Consider the following 18,018-nt stretch of genomic DNA (forward strand, 5'->3'; position numbering starts at 1 on the left):
GAACTCCTGACCTTGAGCGATCCACCCGCCTCGGCCTCCCAGAGTGCTAGGATTACAGGCGTGAGCCACCACGCCTAGCCGGGTTGTTTGATTTTTTCTTGTTGATTTTCCTGAGTTCTAAGTAGATTCTAGTTATCAGCCCTTTATGGGATTTGTAGCATGCAAACATTTTCTCCCATTCTGTAGGTTGTCTGTTTGCTCTTATGACAGTTTCTTTGGCTGTGCAGAAGCACATTTGTTGTTATTCAAAAAACCTTTCACTGTTTCATGTAAAAAAGTTAACTTAATAGTAGTGTTTTTTAGCTACATTTTCCTGGAAATATACATGAGGAAAAGCACATGAACTGCACAGGTGCATAAGCCCATTGGTCTTTCTATTCTTACTCCATTCTCAAATGACAAAAATTTTGTGAAGATACCTTTTGTTCCTTCAGTCTCCTGATTTGTCTTCTTAGCAACTACAGCATAATTTACTATTTAAATCACGTAGATATGAATTATGTAGGAAAAGAGTAAAACTTTGGCCAATGTAAGTATACAAGACAATATTCTCAGCTCTTTTTTAAAGTAAAAGAACATTTAAGTATTAGATATTTTTTAAAGAATGAAGTAGAAGATACATAGGATAAAAACTATTGCATAATTATGTACAAAATGAGAACCTCCTTTTTAAAAGTTTTTTATGGCAAAATATATATAACATGAGTTTGCCATTTTAATCATTTTTAAGCATACAATTCAGTAGCATTAAGCACATTCACAGTGTTGTGCAACCACTACCACCATCTATCTCCAGAACTTTTTTGTATTCCCAAACTGAGACTCTGCATCCATTAAACCATAATTACCCATTCCTCCCTCCCCCTGCCCCTGGCATCCACTATTCTGTTTTCTGTCTCTATGAACTTGATGACTCCAAGTACCTCATATAATTAGAGTAGTATGCTTTTTGTGACTGGCATGTTTCTATTAGCGTAATGTCCTTAAGGTTCATCTGTGTTGTAGCATATATCAGAATTTCTTTCCTTTTTTTTTTTTTTTTTTGAGACAAAGTCTCACTCTTTTGCCCGGGCTAGAGTGAGTGCCGTGGCGTCAGCCTAGCTCACAGCAACCTCAAACTCCTGGGCTCAGGCGATCCTCCCGCCTCAGCCTCCCGAGTAGCTGGGACTACAGGCATGCGCCACCATGCCCGGCTAATTTTTTCTATATATTTTTAGTTGGCCGATTAATTTCTTTCTAATTTTTAGTAGAGACGGGGTCTCGCTGTTGCTCAGGCTGGTCTTGAACTCCTGAGCTCAAACAATCCGCCCGCCTCGGCCTCCCAGAGTGCTAGGATTACAGGCGTGAGCCACCGTGCCCGGCCAATTTTAACTTTTTGAGGAACTACATTATTGTTTTCCATAGCAGCTGCACGACTCTTCATTCTCATCAACAGTGTACAAGTGTTCCAGTTCCTCAGCATCCTCACCAACACTTATTTTCTGTTTTTTTTTTGTTTTTTTGTTTTTTTTTTGTTTTTTTTTTTAAGCCTTCCTTATGGGTGTGAGATAGTATCTCATTGTAGTTTTGATTTTCGGTTATGTTTTTTTATCCATCAGTCTGTACTTTTTAAGTGGGACATTTAGACTGTTTACATTTAATGTCGAATATTGATAAGTGAGATACTGTTCTAGTCATCATGTTGATTGTTACCTAGTTGCTTTGTTTTCTCTCTGTGTTACTGTTTTATAAGAGCTGTGAGTTTTTACTTTTAAGTGTTTCTGCACTGGTGAGTATTGGCCATTCTTTTCAGTGTTCAGAGCACTTTTGAGCATTTCTTGTAGGTCAGGTCTAGTGGTGACAAATTCCTTAGTGTTTGCTTGTCTGGGAAAGACTTTATTTCTCTTCCATTTATGAAACTTAGTTTTGCAGGATACAGAATTCTTGGCTTCTGTTTAAGATGTTATTCTATTTAAGAAGACTAAAGACCCCAATCCCTCTGGCTTCTATGGTTTCTGGTGAGTCTGCTGTTAGTCTGATGGGTTTTCCTTTGTAAGTTACTTGGTGCTATCTTCTTACATCTTGCAGGATTTTCTCCTTCACTTTCACTTTGCCCAGACTGATGATTATGTGTCTTGGTGACGTCCTATTTGAAATGCATCTTCCAGGAGTCCGATGACATTCTTGTGTCTGGATGTCTAAATCTCTAGCAAGACCAGGGGAGTTTTCTTTCATTATTCTCTCAAATAGGTTTTCCATGCTTTTTACTTTTTCTTCTCCCTCAGGGATGCCTATGATTCTTACATTTATGTGTTTTACATAATCCCATATTTCTTGGAGACTTCATTCATTTCTCTTGATTCTTTTTCCTTTATTGTTGACTAACTGGTTTAATTTGACACCCTTGTAATCAAGCTCTGAAATTCTTTCTTCTGCTTGGTCTAGTCTGTTGTTAAAACTTTCCACTGTATTTTCAAATTTCCCAAATGACTCTTTTATTTCCAGAAATTCTGTTATTTTTTCTTAAGTATCTGTCTCTTTAGTGAATTTTTCATTCATGTCCTGAGTTATTTTTTTGTTTCTTTGTGTTGGTTTTCAGCTTTCTCATGGATCCCATTGAACTTTACATGTGATCCATGTTTTGAATTCCATATCTGACATTTCAAAAATTTCCTTTTGATTGGAGTCCATTGCTGGAGAGCTAGTGTGATCCTTTGGGGGATGTCAGAACAGCCCGTTTTTTCATATTGCCAGAGTTCTTATGCTGATTCCTTCTCATCTGGAACCTCTTCCCTCAGTGCAAAACAGATAGCTTTGTGGTTCACCTGTACTCCTCTGTTGGGAACTCTGCTGCTCAGTGGGAGAGGTACATTGCCTTTAGCTTGTGCAGATAGGTACCCACTGTGGTGTTGCTGGCAGTTCAGGTCGATTGGACCTCAGACTCCTGGGAGAGTGTTCAGGTGCCAGCGGTGGTGGGTTAGGTTAGGTAATCTCTAGTTCCCAGGTCCCTGGATGGCATACTGTGTCCTGGGGGGACCAGACCAAGGCCAGGCTGGCAAACTTTCCCTTAAGCCTCCCTGAGTTCAGGTGCTGGCTGTTGATAGTGAGGGACAGGATGATCTCCTGCTTTGAAGAATGATTAGGCAGGAGAAGTATGGATTCACTGTGAACCTGAGACAGGTTCACATCTCATCTCTTGATGAGATTACCAGAGGTAGGAAGCTATGGGGCACACAAGCTGCTCACACCTCTCTCTCTCTCGGCAGTAAAAGCAGTCTCTGTCATTTGGGGGCCCAAAAGAGCCCAAATTCCCAGCTCCCACCCTGGCCCAGCTGCAGCAGAGGTGGTAGAGGCAGCTCAGGGCTGTGCGCAGGGCTCCCAGGCTAGCTATGGACTGTGGCTGAAATGCTCTGGAGGGGGAGGTATAGTTGTGCCAGGGACTTGCCTCTAGGAAGGGTAGGCTCCTCCCAGAAGAGACAGCAGCTTGGGGACAGTACTGCTAGCCCTGCCCTCCCTCAATGGAGATGGTAGTTTTTGTCCTTGGGGTGCACAAAAGCATTTGCTGCAGCTTTTTAGAGGGATAGGAGTGAACCCCAAGCTCCATGGAAGCCTGGGTATCATAGGCACTCTGTCAGAAGCGGGGCAACTGCTCCCAAATGCCCTGGCCTAATCGTCTCCTATGGAACCCTCATCATTCCCAACTGGAAACAGCGGTAGTGGGCAGGGGAGGGGAGGAAGAAGAGAAGGAGAAGGCCCCAAATGGTGGGGGGCTCATACCCTGGTCTCCTTTGTCCTAAGGAGCCCTCTTGTGTACTGTATTCTCCTCTTGGCTGGAAGCAGCCTGCCCTGAATGCCCAAGCTCCAGGAGACCCACAGTTCCCTGGGACCCACCAGTTCCCCAGGGCTGCTGCAGTCCAAGTGGGTGCTGGGGAGCATTGGCTGTGAATCCAGCAATGTGGAGACCTAGGGGCTGACATTCCTAGGTTGGGACAGCTGCAGAAACATGGCCTGTCTATGCAGGGAGGGAAATGAGCTACACCCTCCGTGGAGAACCTGGGCATGGTGAGCAGAGTACTATTGGAGATGTACCCCCTCTGCAAGCCTAGAACTGGCTGTCCCATAGCACACCTGTGCCCAGAGTTTATACCTGGCAGCAGAGGCAGCTGTGTCCACAACATTGGGTGTTTGGAAGAGGGGAAATTCCTGTTTCCACATCCCTTCCCGGGCTCCGATACTGCTTCTGCTCTGGCCTGGGGCACTCTCCTACCCTGTGTACTCCTCTCTGCACTCACATCTTCACTGGGAGGGGTGCAGACAACTTTGGATCACAAGCCAGGGGCTCTCAAGTGCAGGCATTCCACCTTCTTCTGTCCTAAAATGTATTCACAACACTTCCCAGTGCTTGGGGCAGCCCGGAAATATTCCTGGTCTCTTCTATCTCCCTGTTCCTTTGTGGTTGTCATAGTCCAAGTGGATGCTGGGAATGTTCATGTGGGATCCAGTGACAGTGAGACTGAGGGGCTGCGACTTCCCTGGTAGGGTAGAGGCACCTGACATGTGTGCAGGCACCATTGCACTCACTGTCTCAGCTTGGGTCTGTGATGGAGGGAAGTGACCCTATGCGGGCCTGCCACCCAGGACTCTGCTCCCAGGATGCTCTCAGTTTGCCAGTGGCAGTGGTGCCTGGATCCGTCAGGGCAGAAGGGCTCTCTGACAGATCAGAAACTGTAGACTGCCCTAGGTGTGAGAGGAGGAAAAGTAAACACTCCCACCTATCCTTTCTGCTGGACTCCAAATCCCTCAGAGGTCAGTCTTGCTCCTCCTTGTTCTGCTCTGCAACTTCTTCCCATGGGATCTCCAGTAAGGGTAAGTTCTAGTACCTTTCCCTCAGTATTTCACCTGGGCTCTGCTTTTTCACCTGAAATTTTTTTCTTTTTTGAGATGATCTGGTGACCGATGTTGCTAGTCTGCCATCTTGCCTCCTTCCTTAGGATCTCTCTCTCTCTCTCAGAGATAAATGTTTATTTTCTTCTTTCACGAGTGAAGCTGGCTGAGTTGATTGCTTTTTGATGGTTAGTCAAAGATAACAAATCTGATATCCTCATCCAATTCCTCGAACTCTTCCTTTGCATCAGTTTTGTCTGGGGCTGTGGCAGCAGCAGGAGAGGCAGAGGTGGTAGTGGCTATGGGGCAGCAGCCACACATGCAGAGATGGGTCAGCCAACAAGGCCTTGATCTTTTCAGCAAGTGGGAAGATGCAGTCAATCTCCCCAGACAAAGCCAGACCCACTTGTACCCCTGATGATCAAATAGGGTACAGATGCAACAGTTGGGTACCCGATCTATAAACATACAATGACAACGTTGCATGTACGCTCTAGGACTGGGATCCCCAAGCCCCAGGCTGTGGACTGATACCTGTACAGGCCACGCTGCAGGAGGTGAGCAAGTGAAGCTTCATTTGTATTTACAGCCTTTGTATTTACAGCGCTCTCCATCGCTGGCATCACCACATAAGCTCCACCTCCTGTCAGATCAGTGGCAGCATTAGACTCATAGGAGCGCGAACCCTACTGTAAACTGCACAAGCAAAGGATCTAGGTTGCACGCTCCTTATGAAAATCTAATACCCGATGATCTGAGGTGGAGCTGAGGAGGTGATGCTATCGCCGAGCTGGTGCAAATACAGGTAATCATCAGCAGAGAGATTTTACTGCGGAATAAATGTAATGCGCTGGAGTCATTTCCGAAACCATCCCTTCATCCCCCAGTCTGTGGAAAAATTGTCTTCTGTGAAACCAGTCCCTGGTGCCAAAAAGATTGGGGACCACTGCTCTAGGAAGTGAAAATGCGTAATTTTCTCTGTACTGTCAAGCACTGTGGGGTTGTATTAAGTATGAAATGTCTGGTTTCTTTAAGTACTAAGTTGGACAGTTGATATCTCTGACATTTCACTTTGACACTTCTTGTTTTATTTTTATTATGAAGGTACATCCTTAGTCTTTCAAACACATGCTTTGGCTTGTGATTATCTTGTAAATTTTTTTTTAAGAGCAAGTTTTGTGAAACCCTGGGTAAGTAAAAAACTCATGTTATTTTCTAGTATGAGTTCCATCATGGAACCAATGCAGTGCACAAGCTTGAAATATCAATGAAGTGTTTGGGAAGGATGTAGCTCATAAACACACAGTACTTTGATGGTCTGAGATATTCTATTCTGGTAATTTTAATCTTGAAAATGAGCCGTGTGGGCAACTTGAGACCAAGGTGGATAATGATGAGCTCAAAGCTATAGTGGAAGCGAATCTATCTCAACCTATGCATGAATTAGCAGCAAGATTTGATGTTACTGTTCCAACAATATTGGACCATTTGAAACAAATCTGCAAGGTAAAGAAGCCAATGGGTTCCGCATGAATTAAATGAGCATCAGAAGAGAAATTTCCTCGAAGCTTGCCTTTCTTTGCTGTCACAACATAAAGGCAAACCATTTCTACACTGTATTGTTACATCTGATGCAAAATGGATTCTTTTTGACAATCGTAAGCATTTGGCACAATGGTTGGATAAACATAAAGCGTCAAAACACAATCCAAAACTGAATATTCATTGTAAAAAAGCTAATGATGTCTACGTTTGGTGATCCAGTGCTGGTATTATCCACTACAGCTTCATGAAACTTGGTCAGTCAATTACAGCATATGTCTGCTGCAATCACTTGGATGAAATGAGGAGGATGCTTGTAATTAAGCAGCCGAGACTGGTCAATGGAGACAGGCCAATCCTCTTGCAAGAGAACGCGTGACCACATGTCACACAAACAACGCTGCTCAAACTACAGAAGCTGGACTTGGAATCTCTCTGTCATCCAATGTATTCACCAGACCTTGCACCAACTGACTACCATTTCATCCAGGCTTTGGACCACTTTTTCCAAGGAAAAATATTCAATTCTCAAAAAGCTGTGGAAAACGCCTTTCGCAATTTCATGGCCACTCTCTCTCCAGGCTTGTTTGCTGCTGACATAAACAAACTACCGTTAAGATGACAAAACTATGTGGTTAGTTTATATACATACTTGAACTAATTGTACTGCTTCTTGTTTGAGATACAATAAACTACACTTTTGATTCGAAATTGGACATTTCATATTTAATGACCTAAAGTAATGAAATAATTATACAACTCACCATAGGTTGGGGACCCCTGATTAAGCCACCCAGTCTATGGTATTTTGTTATGGCAGCTTGAGCTGACTAATACAGAGGTCTTTTCGGGCCCCAGATCAGTGATATCACATGAGGCAGTGGCACCAGCACAAGTGGCAGCTGGCACCTTGTCGGCCAGCAGCATGTCCCAGATCCAGTGAGGTCCTCCTTAGTGAACACAAAGTCCACATTCCCCCCGATATGAGACAACAGTTTCTCCAAAGCCAAGTTGTTTTCCAGATGGCCTTGGAAGGCCTTGAGCATTGTGGTGTTCTTGCCCATTAGCATAGTTTCCCGAGGGGGGACATGGAAATCTGCTGTGTCTGCCTGGAGCCCCCATTGTCTACTTCCACAGTGAGGCATTTTGGATAGTCATCCAAAAGTTGGATGATCTTAACGAAGTGGTTGGACTTTTGGGTTGCCCTGTTGTCCCTGGGCATGGTGGTGCATGAGGGATTGCCATACAGGGTTTAAAAATGATGTCACCATCACAGGGATGCTTGACAGGAGCTTGGCCATTACTTCTTCAAGTACTTTGTTTTTCACTCCCATCTTTCTTCTCCCAGTACTCAAATTACATTCATATTAGGCCTCTTGAAATTGTCCAGTGCTTCTTGATGCTCTGTTTTTTATTGCCTGCCTACCTGCTTCCTCCCTCTTTTGGATAGTCTTATTGTTTCTTCAAGTTCACTAATTTTTATTTTGAAATGTCTAATCTGCTATTAATTCCATCTAGTATATTTTTCATCTCAGAGGGTTTATTTCTCTTTTTTATATCTTCTGTATCTCAGTCTTTCCTATTGCTTTTTGAACACATAGAATACAGCTATAATAACTGTTATAATGTTTTCATCTGCTAATTCTAATATCTTTGCCAGTTCTGGATCACTTCTACTTGATTGATTTTTCACCTTCTTGCAGGTTATATTTTCCTGCTTCTTTGCAATTTTGATTGGATTTCAGACTTTGTTAGGCATGGATATTTTTTGTATTATTGTAAATATTCTTAAACTGGGTTCTGGGGTACAGCTTGATCCTTTTCTGTCTTGATTTTAGGATTTGTTAGTTGGGACCAGACTAGTGTTTTGGGTTAATCGTTCTCCACTGCTAAGAAGTAAGACTTAGTATTCTACCCAATAGCCTGTGAATGCTGAGCTTTTCCAGTCTGGCTGGTAGAAGGTATTATTCCTGGTCCTATGTAAACTCAGGTTACTGTTCTCTTTTATGCTTTCAGGTGGCTCTTTCCTCAGCCAACAGAAATTTCCTTATATACGTGTGTTCATCATTACTCTGTTGACTACTCAAATGGGACTCTCCGTAGATCTCCTGAGTTCTCTCTCTGTGCAATTATCATTTTGTCCTGCGAATTCTAATTAAAACTCTCAGCCCCATCTCCTCACCTTTGATAGTTCACCAGCTCCACTGGAGCTCCTCTGCCTGTGCTGCAGCCTAGAAAGTCTCTTAAGGCATTGAACGAAGAGCAATCAGAAGGATCATTTTGTTTATTGTCTCTCAGGTATCACTGTCTTTTATTGTCTGATGTCCAGTTTTTTTTGTTTTTTTTTAAGTTGTTTCAGATGGGAGGGCAAATCTGGTCACTGTTTCTCTATCTTGGATGGGAGTAGAAGTCTGAGGGACTTGAATTTGAGGGGAAAGAGATAACAGAAAAGCTGGGGAGGAGGAGGAAAGGATGAGATCTAGAGAACAGGTGGAGCATATAACTTTATGTAGGACAAGGGACACAAGTATATTGTGAGTGTTCTTGTTATTTTATTATTAATTATGTAGGAGGAGCCATGTTCCTTCCTCTGATGTAAGAAGGAAAGATGTCATGATGCTCGACAATGCAGATACATTTGCTGCTGGAGGGTGGGACGTTGAGGGAATTTCTGGCTGTGAAGGAGGTATAAAGTAGAAGGAGGGTGGAGCCCTCCTGTTTGTGTACAGGGGCTTGAAAGAATGGGGCTGGGAGATCGAGCTGACGCTGCAGGACTAGAGAGGAGCAATATATTTCGAGAACTTAAGTGTGCATGGCACTCGCCTGCATTGGTTTTGTGAATGTGTATGTTTATTTTACCACATCCTACAGACTGAGTGTAAGAATAGAGAAAAAAGATAGTTGCGTAGGTCTTAGATGAGGAGGAAGGTAAAGGCAGAAAGAGACCTCAGAGGGTAGGCCAAAGTCACACATCATTAATGTTACTACAGTCAGGAAGGAATGTTAGAAAATTCCCCTTTAGTTCTACTTTAATTCTCTCAAACTTCTGGACTGAGTGCCAGTTAAAAGCTCTAATTATCTGAATGACCACAACACTTTTCCACTTACTGCAGGAGGGAGGTGGCAATAATAAATAATGTAAGATAGTTTTGATGTTAAAAATAATAAGTGGGTCTTTTAATGGAATGAGGTGTAAAGTATTTTTCCTTGTCTAAAGAGGTCACCTTGTCCAGGATGAGAATATTGTCATGAATTTTAAACTGTTCAGTTTATTACTGTGATGATCATTGATAAAGCGGGCTTGGGGTGATAGGGAAAAGGCTCTGAAACTTGACAAACTCCCATTCCTTAATCCTTTTCCATCCTGTGCTTCTGACCTTGGCTATATTCTTCTTATGGTCAGAGTATCTGATCATTTTCTAGAAAATCACAAGTTCAATTTTAATTAAAAATACCACATAATATGAGAAGGAAGTATATGTTGCAATATCCAGCAAAAGATTGTAGAAAGAATTGCTGTTTTTCATTTCTCTGATAAGATCTCATTGAGCATGGCCTATATTTTTTCTTTTGCTTTATTCATTGATATTTTAGATATGTATTATAATACCTGTATATATACCTGTATAATTAGGGCTTTTGGCTGCAAGCAAAGACACCTGATTCAAATTGACTGTAATATTAAAGAATATTACTCATTTGAATAAAAATAAGTTGGGCATAGTTCTATTGGGGATCAGGCTTTGTTTCTCTATAAGCCTCTTAGCTGTGCCTTTTTTTGTGTGTTAGCTTTCATCTGTGGCATCCTCCTTCGTGGTTGGATTGTAGGATGCCTGCCAGAGCAGTGAGGTGGTTGCTTCCTTGTACATGTCCAGCTAAAGAGACAGTTGTTCCCTTGAAATCCTCTCAAGGGATTACTTGCATATTTTCATTTGCAAGTAAAATTCAAATAACTGTTACCAGGGGATTACTGGTGTCTGGATTTGGCTGCATGTATCAAGCATAAGCCTCCAGCAACCTCTTCTGGTTCTCATGGTCCTGAATTGGGTCACATATCCATTCCTGAACCAGTCATTTCCTTAGAATTATCCCTCCATCAGTCAGGCCCACACCTGAGCTGACAGGTCAGCAAACACATTCCTGTTACTCAGTAGGCTCGGAGTGAAATGGATGTGGGACAGGCAACCATGATGTTCACTCTGGCTCACAGCTTACAATGGCTTGAGGGGTGGATCATCTGTTTGGTATTTTCTCTTGGCTCTAAATCTAAAAAGACTGCAGACCTGAAGTTGCCCTTGTCAACAGAATGGGATTGAGTTGCCATTTAGGAAAATAAACCAAATTGGCTTTTTGCATGTTTTTCATTTGCAAGTAAAATTTGGGTGGCTTACCACCGTGTGTGGTGATTTCTGAATTGGGTTGTGTGGGTCAATCAGCTGGCCTTGGATAGTTGGTGTGGTGATTGTGGAACAAGAGTGAAAGTGGGAAAGGAAGAGAGGAAAAGGGCAGGAAGAAGATGAGGTTTGTTGTGAGCACATGGTGCATGATTTGATCCTTAATGGTGTGTTACAGCCTCACAACAACTAAAAAGGAGAGGGCAGGTGGAACATTTCTGGAAAGGTAATCAGTAGGTAAGGGAAATTTTTCGAATTCAGTTTCTTGTTCCCTCATGCCATGGTTTTAATGAGCATGTTTTTTTCTTTTTTTTTTTGAGACAGAGTCTTACTCTGTTGCCCTGGCTAGAGTGAGTGCCGTGGCGTTAGCCTAGCTCACAGCAACCTCAAACTCCTGGGCTCAAGCGATCCTCCTTCCTCAGCCTCCGGCGTAGCTGGGACTACAGGCATGCGCCACCATGCCCGGCTAATTTTTTTCTATATATATTTTTAGTTGTCCAGATAATTTCTTTCTATTTTTTTTAGTAGAGGCGGGGTCTCGCTCTTGCTCAAGCTGGTCTCGAACTCCTGAGCTCAAACAATCCGCCCGCCTCGGCCTCCCAGAGTGCTAGGATTCAGGTATGAGCCACCATGCCCGCCCACAAATTCAAGAGTTAATAGACATTATATCAGAGGAATTAACAGAAGATGACTTGATGGAAATGAGTACTTCTGAACCAATATCCAATGATGAGGAAGAAGACGTAGAAATAGTAGTGCCAGAAAACAAATTGTCATTAGACAGTTTGGCAAAAGGGTTATGATTATTTCAGAATTGCTTTTGACTTCTTTTATGACATGGATCCTTCTATGATAGGCACTGAAACTAAAGGAAACAGTGGAAGAAAAATTGATACCATATAGAAACATTTTTAGAGAAATGAATAAGCAAAAAAGTCAGACAGAAATTACAGTGTATTTCTGTAGTTATGCTGTGTATAACTACACCTGCCTCCCCATCCACATCCTACACCACCTCCTCCTCTGCCACCCCTGAGACAGCCAGACCAACTCCTCCCCTTCCTCCTCTGCCTCAGCCTACTCAACATGATGAGGACGAATACATTTATGATGATCTACTTCCACTTAATGACTAGTAAATATATTTTTCTTTCTTACGATTTTCTCTTCTTTTTTTTGAGACAGAGTCTAACTCTGCTACCTGGGCTAGAGTGCCATGGTGTCATCCTAGCTCACAGCAACTTAGAACTCCTGGGCTCAAGCCATCCTCCTGTCTCATCCTCCCGAATAGCTGGGACTACAGGCCCATGCCATGACACTTGGCTACTTTTTTCTATTTTTTACTTACCTAGCTAATTTTTTCTATTTTTAGTAGAGACAGGGTCTTGCTCTTGCTGAGGCTGGCCTTGAACTCTTGATCTCAAGCAATCCTCCTGCCTCAGCCTCCCAAAGTGCTAGGCTTACAGGCGTGAGCCATCATGCCCAGCCTCTTATGATTTTCTTAATAATGTTTTTTTCTCTAGCTTACTTTATTGTAAGAATACAGTGTATTATACATGTAACACACAAAAATATGTGTCAATGGACTGTTTATGTTATCAGTAAGGCTTCCAATCAACAGTATGCTATTAGTAGTTAAGTTTTGGGGGAGTTAAAAGTTATATATGGGCGCGGTGGCTCACGCCTATAATCCTAGCACTCTGGGAGGCCGAGGCAGGTGGATCGCTCAAGGTCAGTGGTTCGAGAGCAGCCTGAGCAAGAGTGAGACCCCGTCTCTACTAAAAGTAGAAAGAAAATTATCTGGACAACTAAAAATATATACATAGAAAAAATTAACCAGGCATGGTGGCGCATGCCTGTAGTCCCAGCTACTTGGGAGGATGAGGCAGGAGGATCGCTTGAGCCCAGGAGTTGGAGGTTGCTGTGAGCTAGGCCAACGCCACGACACTCTAGCCTCGGCAATAGAGCCAGGCTCTGTCTCAAAAAAAAAAAAAAAAAAAGTTATATATGGATTTTTGACTGCGCAGGGGTCAATACTCCTAACTCCTGTGTCATTCAACGGTCAAATGTCGTTCAAGGGTCAAATTCCTCCCTCCTGTTACTTGTATGTTGCTGTCATCTATTTCACTTATATGTAAGCATACATATAAACATATATATTTATATATGAATATATGATTATACATAATCAAATACATTGTTGCTATTATTCTGAATAAACTGTTATCTATTAAATCAACCAAGAATAAGAAAAATAAAACTTTTTATTTTACCTTCACTTATTCCTTCTCTGATGTTCTTCTTTATGTAGATTTGAGTTTCTGACTTATATCTTTTTCCTTCTTCCTGAAGGACTTCTTTTAAAATTTCTTACAAGGCAGGCTACTGGCAACAACTTAACTCAGTTTTTGTTTGTCTGAGAATCTTTATTTCTCCTTCACTTTTGAAGAATAATTTTGCAGGTTACAGAATTAGAATTCTAGGTTGATGGTTTTTTTTTTTTTCTATCAGCACTAATTTCTCTCCACTTTCTTCTTGTTTGCATGGTTTTCGAGGACAAGTCAGGTGTAAGTCTTTTCTTGCTCCTCTATAAGTAAGGTGGTTTTTTTCCTGTGTCTTCTTTTAAGATTTTTTTCTTTATCTTTGATTTTTCTACAGTTTGAATATGATAGGCCTAGGTATAGTTTTTTGGGGCACTTATCCTGCTTGCTATTCCCTTAGCTTTTTGGGTATGGAGTTTGGTGTCTTATGTTAACTCGGGAAATTCTCAGTCATTATTGCTTCCAATATTTCTTCTGTTCCTTTTTTTCCTTCTTCTGATATGTTCATTATGTGCAAGTCACACATTTTATAGTGGTGCCACAGCTCGTGAGTGTTCTGTCTTTCAGTCTTTTGTCTCTTTGCTTTTCTGTTCTGGAGATTTCTATTGGAATATCCTCAAGCTCAGAGACTCTTTCTTCAGCTGTGTTCAGGCTCCTAATGAACCCATCAGAGGCATTTTTCATTTCTCTTACAGTATGTTTGATCTCTAGCATTTTGTTTTGGTTCTTTCTTAGGATTTCCATGTCTCTGTTTTACAAGGCCCATCTATTCTTGCTTATCTGCTTTTTCCATTTAGAGCCATTAGCATATTAATTATAGTTTTTTTAAATTCACAGTCTGATAATTCTAACATTCCTGCTGTATGTAAATCTGGTTCTGATGCTTGCTCTGTGTCTTCAAACTGTGGTTTTTGCTTTTTAGTATGTATTGTTATTTTTTTTGTTGAAAGCTAGACCTGCTGTGTACTGGGTGAAAGGAACTCAGGTAAAGATAGACTTTTAGTGGTGTGGTAGCAATATGTGGGGGAGGGGAAGCATTCTATCATCCTACCATTAGGTCTCAGTCTTTGGTGAGTCTGTGCCCCTTGGATGTGAACTTTACCAGTGCTTTTGGTTTTTCTTCCTCTTGGCCCAGATAGCTAGAGTGGGCTTCTCTCAGGTTGGTTAGGCTCTGATAAAACCCCAGCAAGCTAGGTTCTGGTAAAATAGTTTCTCTTGAGGACAGATTTTGTTAAGAGGAACACAATGCTCTGGTGTATTTCAAAATGGTTCCTTTTCCCTTTCTCTTGCCAGAAGCCCAATGGGATTTTTCTTTGGTATTCACTGTGAGAACCTGACAGAACTTCTGAGGTTAAACTCAACAAAAGTGTGGGGACCTCTCTGTGAATTTATTTCTCTCCCTTTTTTTTTTTGGGGAGACAGGGTCTCACTTTGTTGCCCAGGCTAGAGTACAGTGGCACAATCATAGCTTACTGCAGCCTCAAACTCCTGGACTCAGACGATCCTCCCACCGCAGCATCCCAAGTAGCTGGGACTATGGGCGAGCGCCACCATGCCTGGCTAATTTTTTTATTTTTTGTACAGATGGGATCTTGCGATATTGCCCAGGCTGTTCTCAAACTGGCCTCAGACGATCCTCCGCCTCAGCCTCCTAAGTGCTGCCACCATGCTTGGCCCTTATTTCTCATTTTGATTTTATTGTGTTTTTGAAACAATGTCATTCTAAGTGATTTTGTACAGATTTAAACTGAAGGAGAGATTCGTTTGGCTGAATATACAAAGATTTATTATAGTGGTAGTTTCTGTTGTTTGTGTCTTTCTCTTCAGTACTTGGACCGTGAGACTGTTTCAGCCACATTCATCGACAGCAGTGGGCAGTTTGTTTCCTCCCAAGTGACAGGAATTAGCCGGAATCCCTACTGTGGCTATGAGCACCAGGCCCTGTCCAGCCAGGAGCGTGTGGAAGAGGACTCCTTACTGGCTGCCTTGCAGTGGCAGGTTCCTGATGTGGGCCCAGTCCCCTTTGTGAAGAGCACTGACCCTTCCTCCAGCTACTTCGTCATCTTAAACTCTGCAGCCTTCTTCAAGGTGGGAAGCCAGCTGGAGGTGCTGGTTCATGTGCAGGACTTTCAAAGAAAGCCCAAGAAGTATGGTGGAGACTACCTGCAGGCCAGAATTCATTCCCCCAAGTTGCAAGCAGGGGCTGTGGGCAGAGTGGTAGACTATCAGAATGGGTTTTACAAGGTTTTTTTTACTTTGCTCTGGCCAGGCAAAGTTAAAGTGTCTGTATCTCTGGTCCACCCCAGTGAAGGGATCAGAGTTCTTCAGCACTTACAGGAAGAGAAACCAGACAGGGTCTATTTCAAGAGTCTCTTCCGTTCAGGAAGAATTTCTGAAACTACTGAGTGCAACGTGTGTCTTCCTGGGAGTCTGCCCTTGTGTAACTTTACAGATCTCTACACTGGAGAACCCTGGTTCTGTTTCAAACCAAAGAAGCTCCCTTGCAGCAGCAGAATTAACCATTTCAAAGGTGGATACCTGAAGGGTCTCCTAACTGCTTCAGAGAGCGCTTTCTTCCAGAGGTACGTGCTGCTTTTTCTAGGAGGTAATTTCCTTTTCCATTGTCCTTGTCCCATTTAGGAGACTTTCTGGCTTGGGGTATACGTTCTTATATCTTTTTTTTTTTTGAGACAGAATCTCACTGTGTTGCCCTAGCTAGAGTGCTGTGGCGTCAGCCTAGCTCACAGCAACCTCAAACTCCTGGGCTCAAGCCATCCTCCTGCCTCAGCCTCCCGAGTAGCTGGGACTACAGGCATGCACCACCATGCCTGGCTAATTTTTTCTATATGTATTTTTAGTTGTCCAGTTAATTTCTTTCCATTTTTAGTAGAGACAGGGTCTCGCTCTTGCTCAGGCTGGTCTCGAACTCCTGATCTTGAGCAATCTGCCTGCCTCGGCCTCCCAGAGTGCTAGAATTACAGGCGTGAGCCACCGCGCCCAGCCTAAATATATACTTTTTAAACATTCCCTGGTAGAGTGGTATTTTTGTTGAGTATATCTGGGCACCCTAAAAAATTTCATATTTTATGTCCACTCATTACTTGGTTGGGGAAAAGTTGCTACCATAAAGTTTGCTGTCTATAGGAGCTCCTAAAGTAAAACCTTCCGATTTTCCACTTGTGAAGTCAGCTTCTGGTCATTTATCCATAAAGACTACACACAGTGGACTCTTGCCATGCTTCTGGAAGGCCAGCAGAAGGAGCACTATTCAAATACAGTACTGTACTATTGAGACTAGAATTTTGTATGGCTCAATACAAAATTAAAACTAAACTAAACTAAAAAGCCTCTAAAAACAAAAACGAAACAAAAATTTTAGTTTTAATCCTGGATTCATATTTCAGATATGCAGTTTATCAATGACTGTGAGTATATTATGGATTATTTTATCTCTGCACTTTTTTGTCTATGTGTGAAGACATATTCCATATTAGAGTTTATTGTCAGTCTACTTAGTGGCCGTGCAAAGAGGAAGAAGCATTGTTTATAATTTACTCAAATTCCTTGTGGAGTATAGTGGGAGAAAGGTTAGAGAGCTAAATTAGTATAAAACTTAAAAAATATTCCCGACTATAAATTCTACCATTAAAGATAGAAAACACCTGTGAATCCCGAAGGATAAAATAATGTGTTTGTCCCTGCCCATACCTGATGGCTAGCTGAAGGCACATTGTAGTAGAGTCATTACAAAATTCTACTTACATGGAAGTTTTCTGGGAAAACAATGTTTGATGTGGTCTAAGTTTTTGGAAACCAAATATTTGACAGAGTCCTATTAATTGATTTTCATTTTCCCATCCTCTACTCTGCTAAAGTTCTGAAATATTAACTAGGCTGTCTGAAAAGAAAAAGAGAAAGATTGAAATGGATCTTTTGAGGGATCTTTGGGTATATTGTTTTGAGCTCATGGCCCAAATATGTTGCGCTGATAACCATTTTTACCTTTCTTCCTTGGTGGCTTATAATAACCTTGCTTAAGTCGGGAAGAATTAAGAAGCTGCCTAGCCTCGGTATTCAGTTCCGTAAATGACAGTTGGACAATTAAGGTGATGTCATTTTTCTTCTTCACCTGTAAGGAAAAAAAAGTATTGGAAAGGACAACAGTACTTTGCTTAAAAGATTCTATTAATATAAGGAAAGGCCTTTTGAAAGAATGAACTTATCATCTAAAAAGTTTCCCTTTTATTTTAGCATGATTTATACTTTTTTTCTTTCTAACTTTTTTAAAAAAATCTTCAAGTTTTTGGAAACATTGCACAAATAATGACAATGAACACCCATATACCTTTAACCTAGATTTATCATTGTAAATGTTTTGCCACATTTTACTTTATATGTCTCTCAGTGTGTGTATGTGTTTATGTGTCTGTGTATAATTTTTTTTCCCCAGACCATTTGAGAGTAAATTGCAGACATTATGGCACTGCACTTCATAAGTATGTTTTGCAGGAAAATTTATATTTTTGTAAGAAAATCATTATACATAATATATAATTATTATAATTATAGTCAAATAAATTATATTTCTTCTTTTCCTTACCGTAAAACTCTGAGCTCATGAAAGTAGTTTATATATGCTTTCTTAAAAGTAACTTACCTTACAGAAGGAGCAGGATTGAGATTAAAAAAAAAAGTCACTTATTTAAGCTATGAAATTCTACTATTGTCTAATGTAGCCAGGCCTGTATACTCTCTTTATTACTTGTTTTTCATCTGTGTCCCCCATTAGAATGTCAGCTCCAAGAAGGAGGAGATGCTGGGTCTTTTGTTTACTGTTTATAGACTTGCCATCTGGGGCAGTGCTTGACTTAAGAAGCTTAAGAATTATTTCTTGGGCC

General features: G+C 41.6%; 1 protein-coding gene across 1 annotated transcript in view; it reads left to right on the forward strand.

Moving 5' to 3' along the window:
* Positions 1–18,018, forward strand: part of NXPE3 (neurexophilin and PC-esterase domain family, member 3) — a 35,048-nt gene that overhangs the window by 2,544 nt on the left and 14,486 nt on the right. The window contains exon 2 of the mRNA XM_012652846.1: positions 14,948–15,702. Within this exon, the coding sequence (XP_012508300.1) occupies positions 14,948–15,702 (755 nt within the window). The remainder of the gene's footprint in view (positions 1–14,947; positions 15,703–18,018) is intronic.

Source organism: Propithecus coquereli, unplaced genomic scaffold (genome assembly GCF_000956105.1).
Source record: "Propithecus coquereli isolate 6110/MARCELLA unplaced genomic scaffold, Pcoq_1.0 Scaffold40, whole genome shotgun sequence".
In the NCBI taxonomy this organism is placed as follows: Eukaryota; Metazoa; Chordata; class Mammalia; order Primates; family Indriidae; genus Propithecus; species Propithecus coquereli.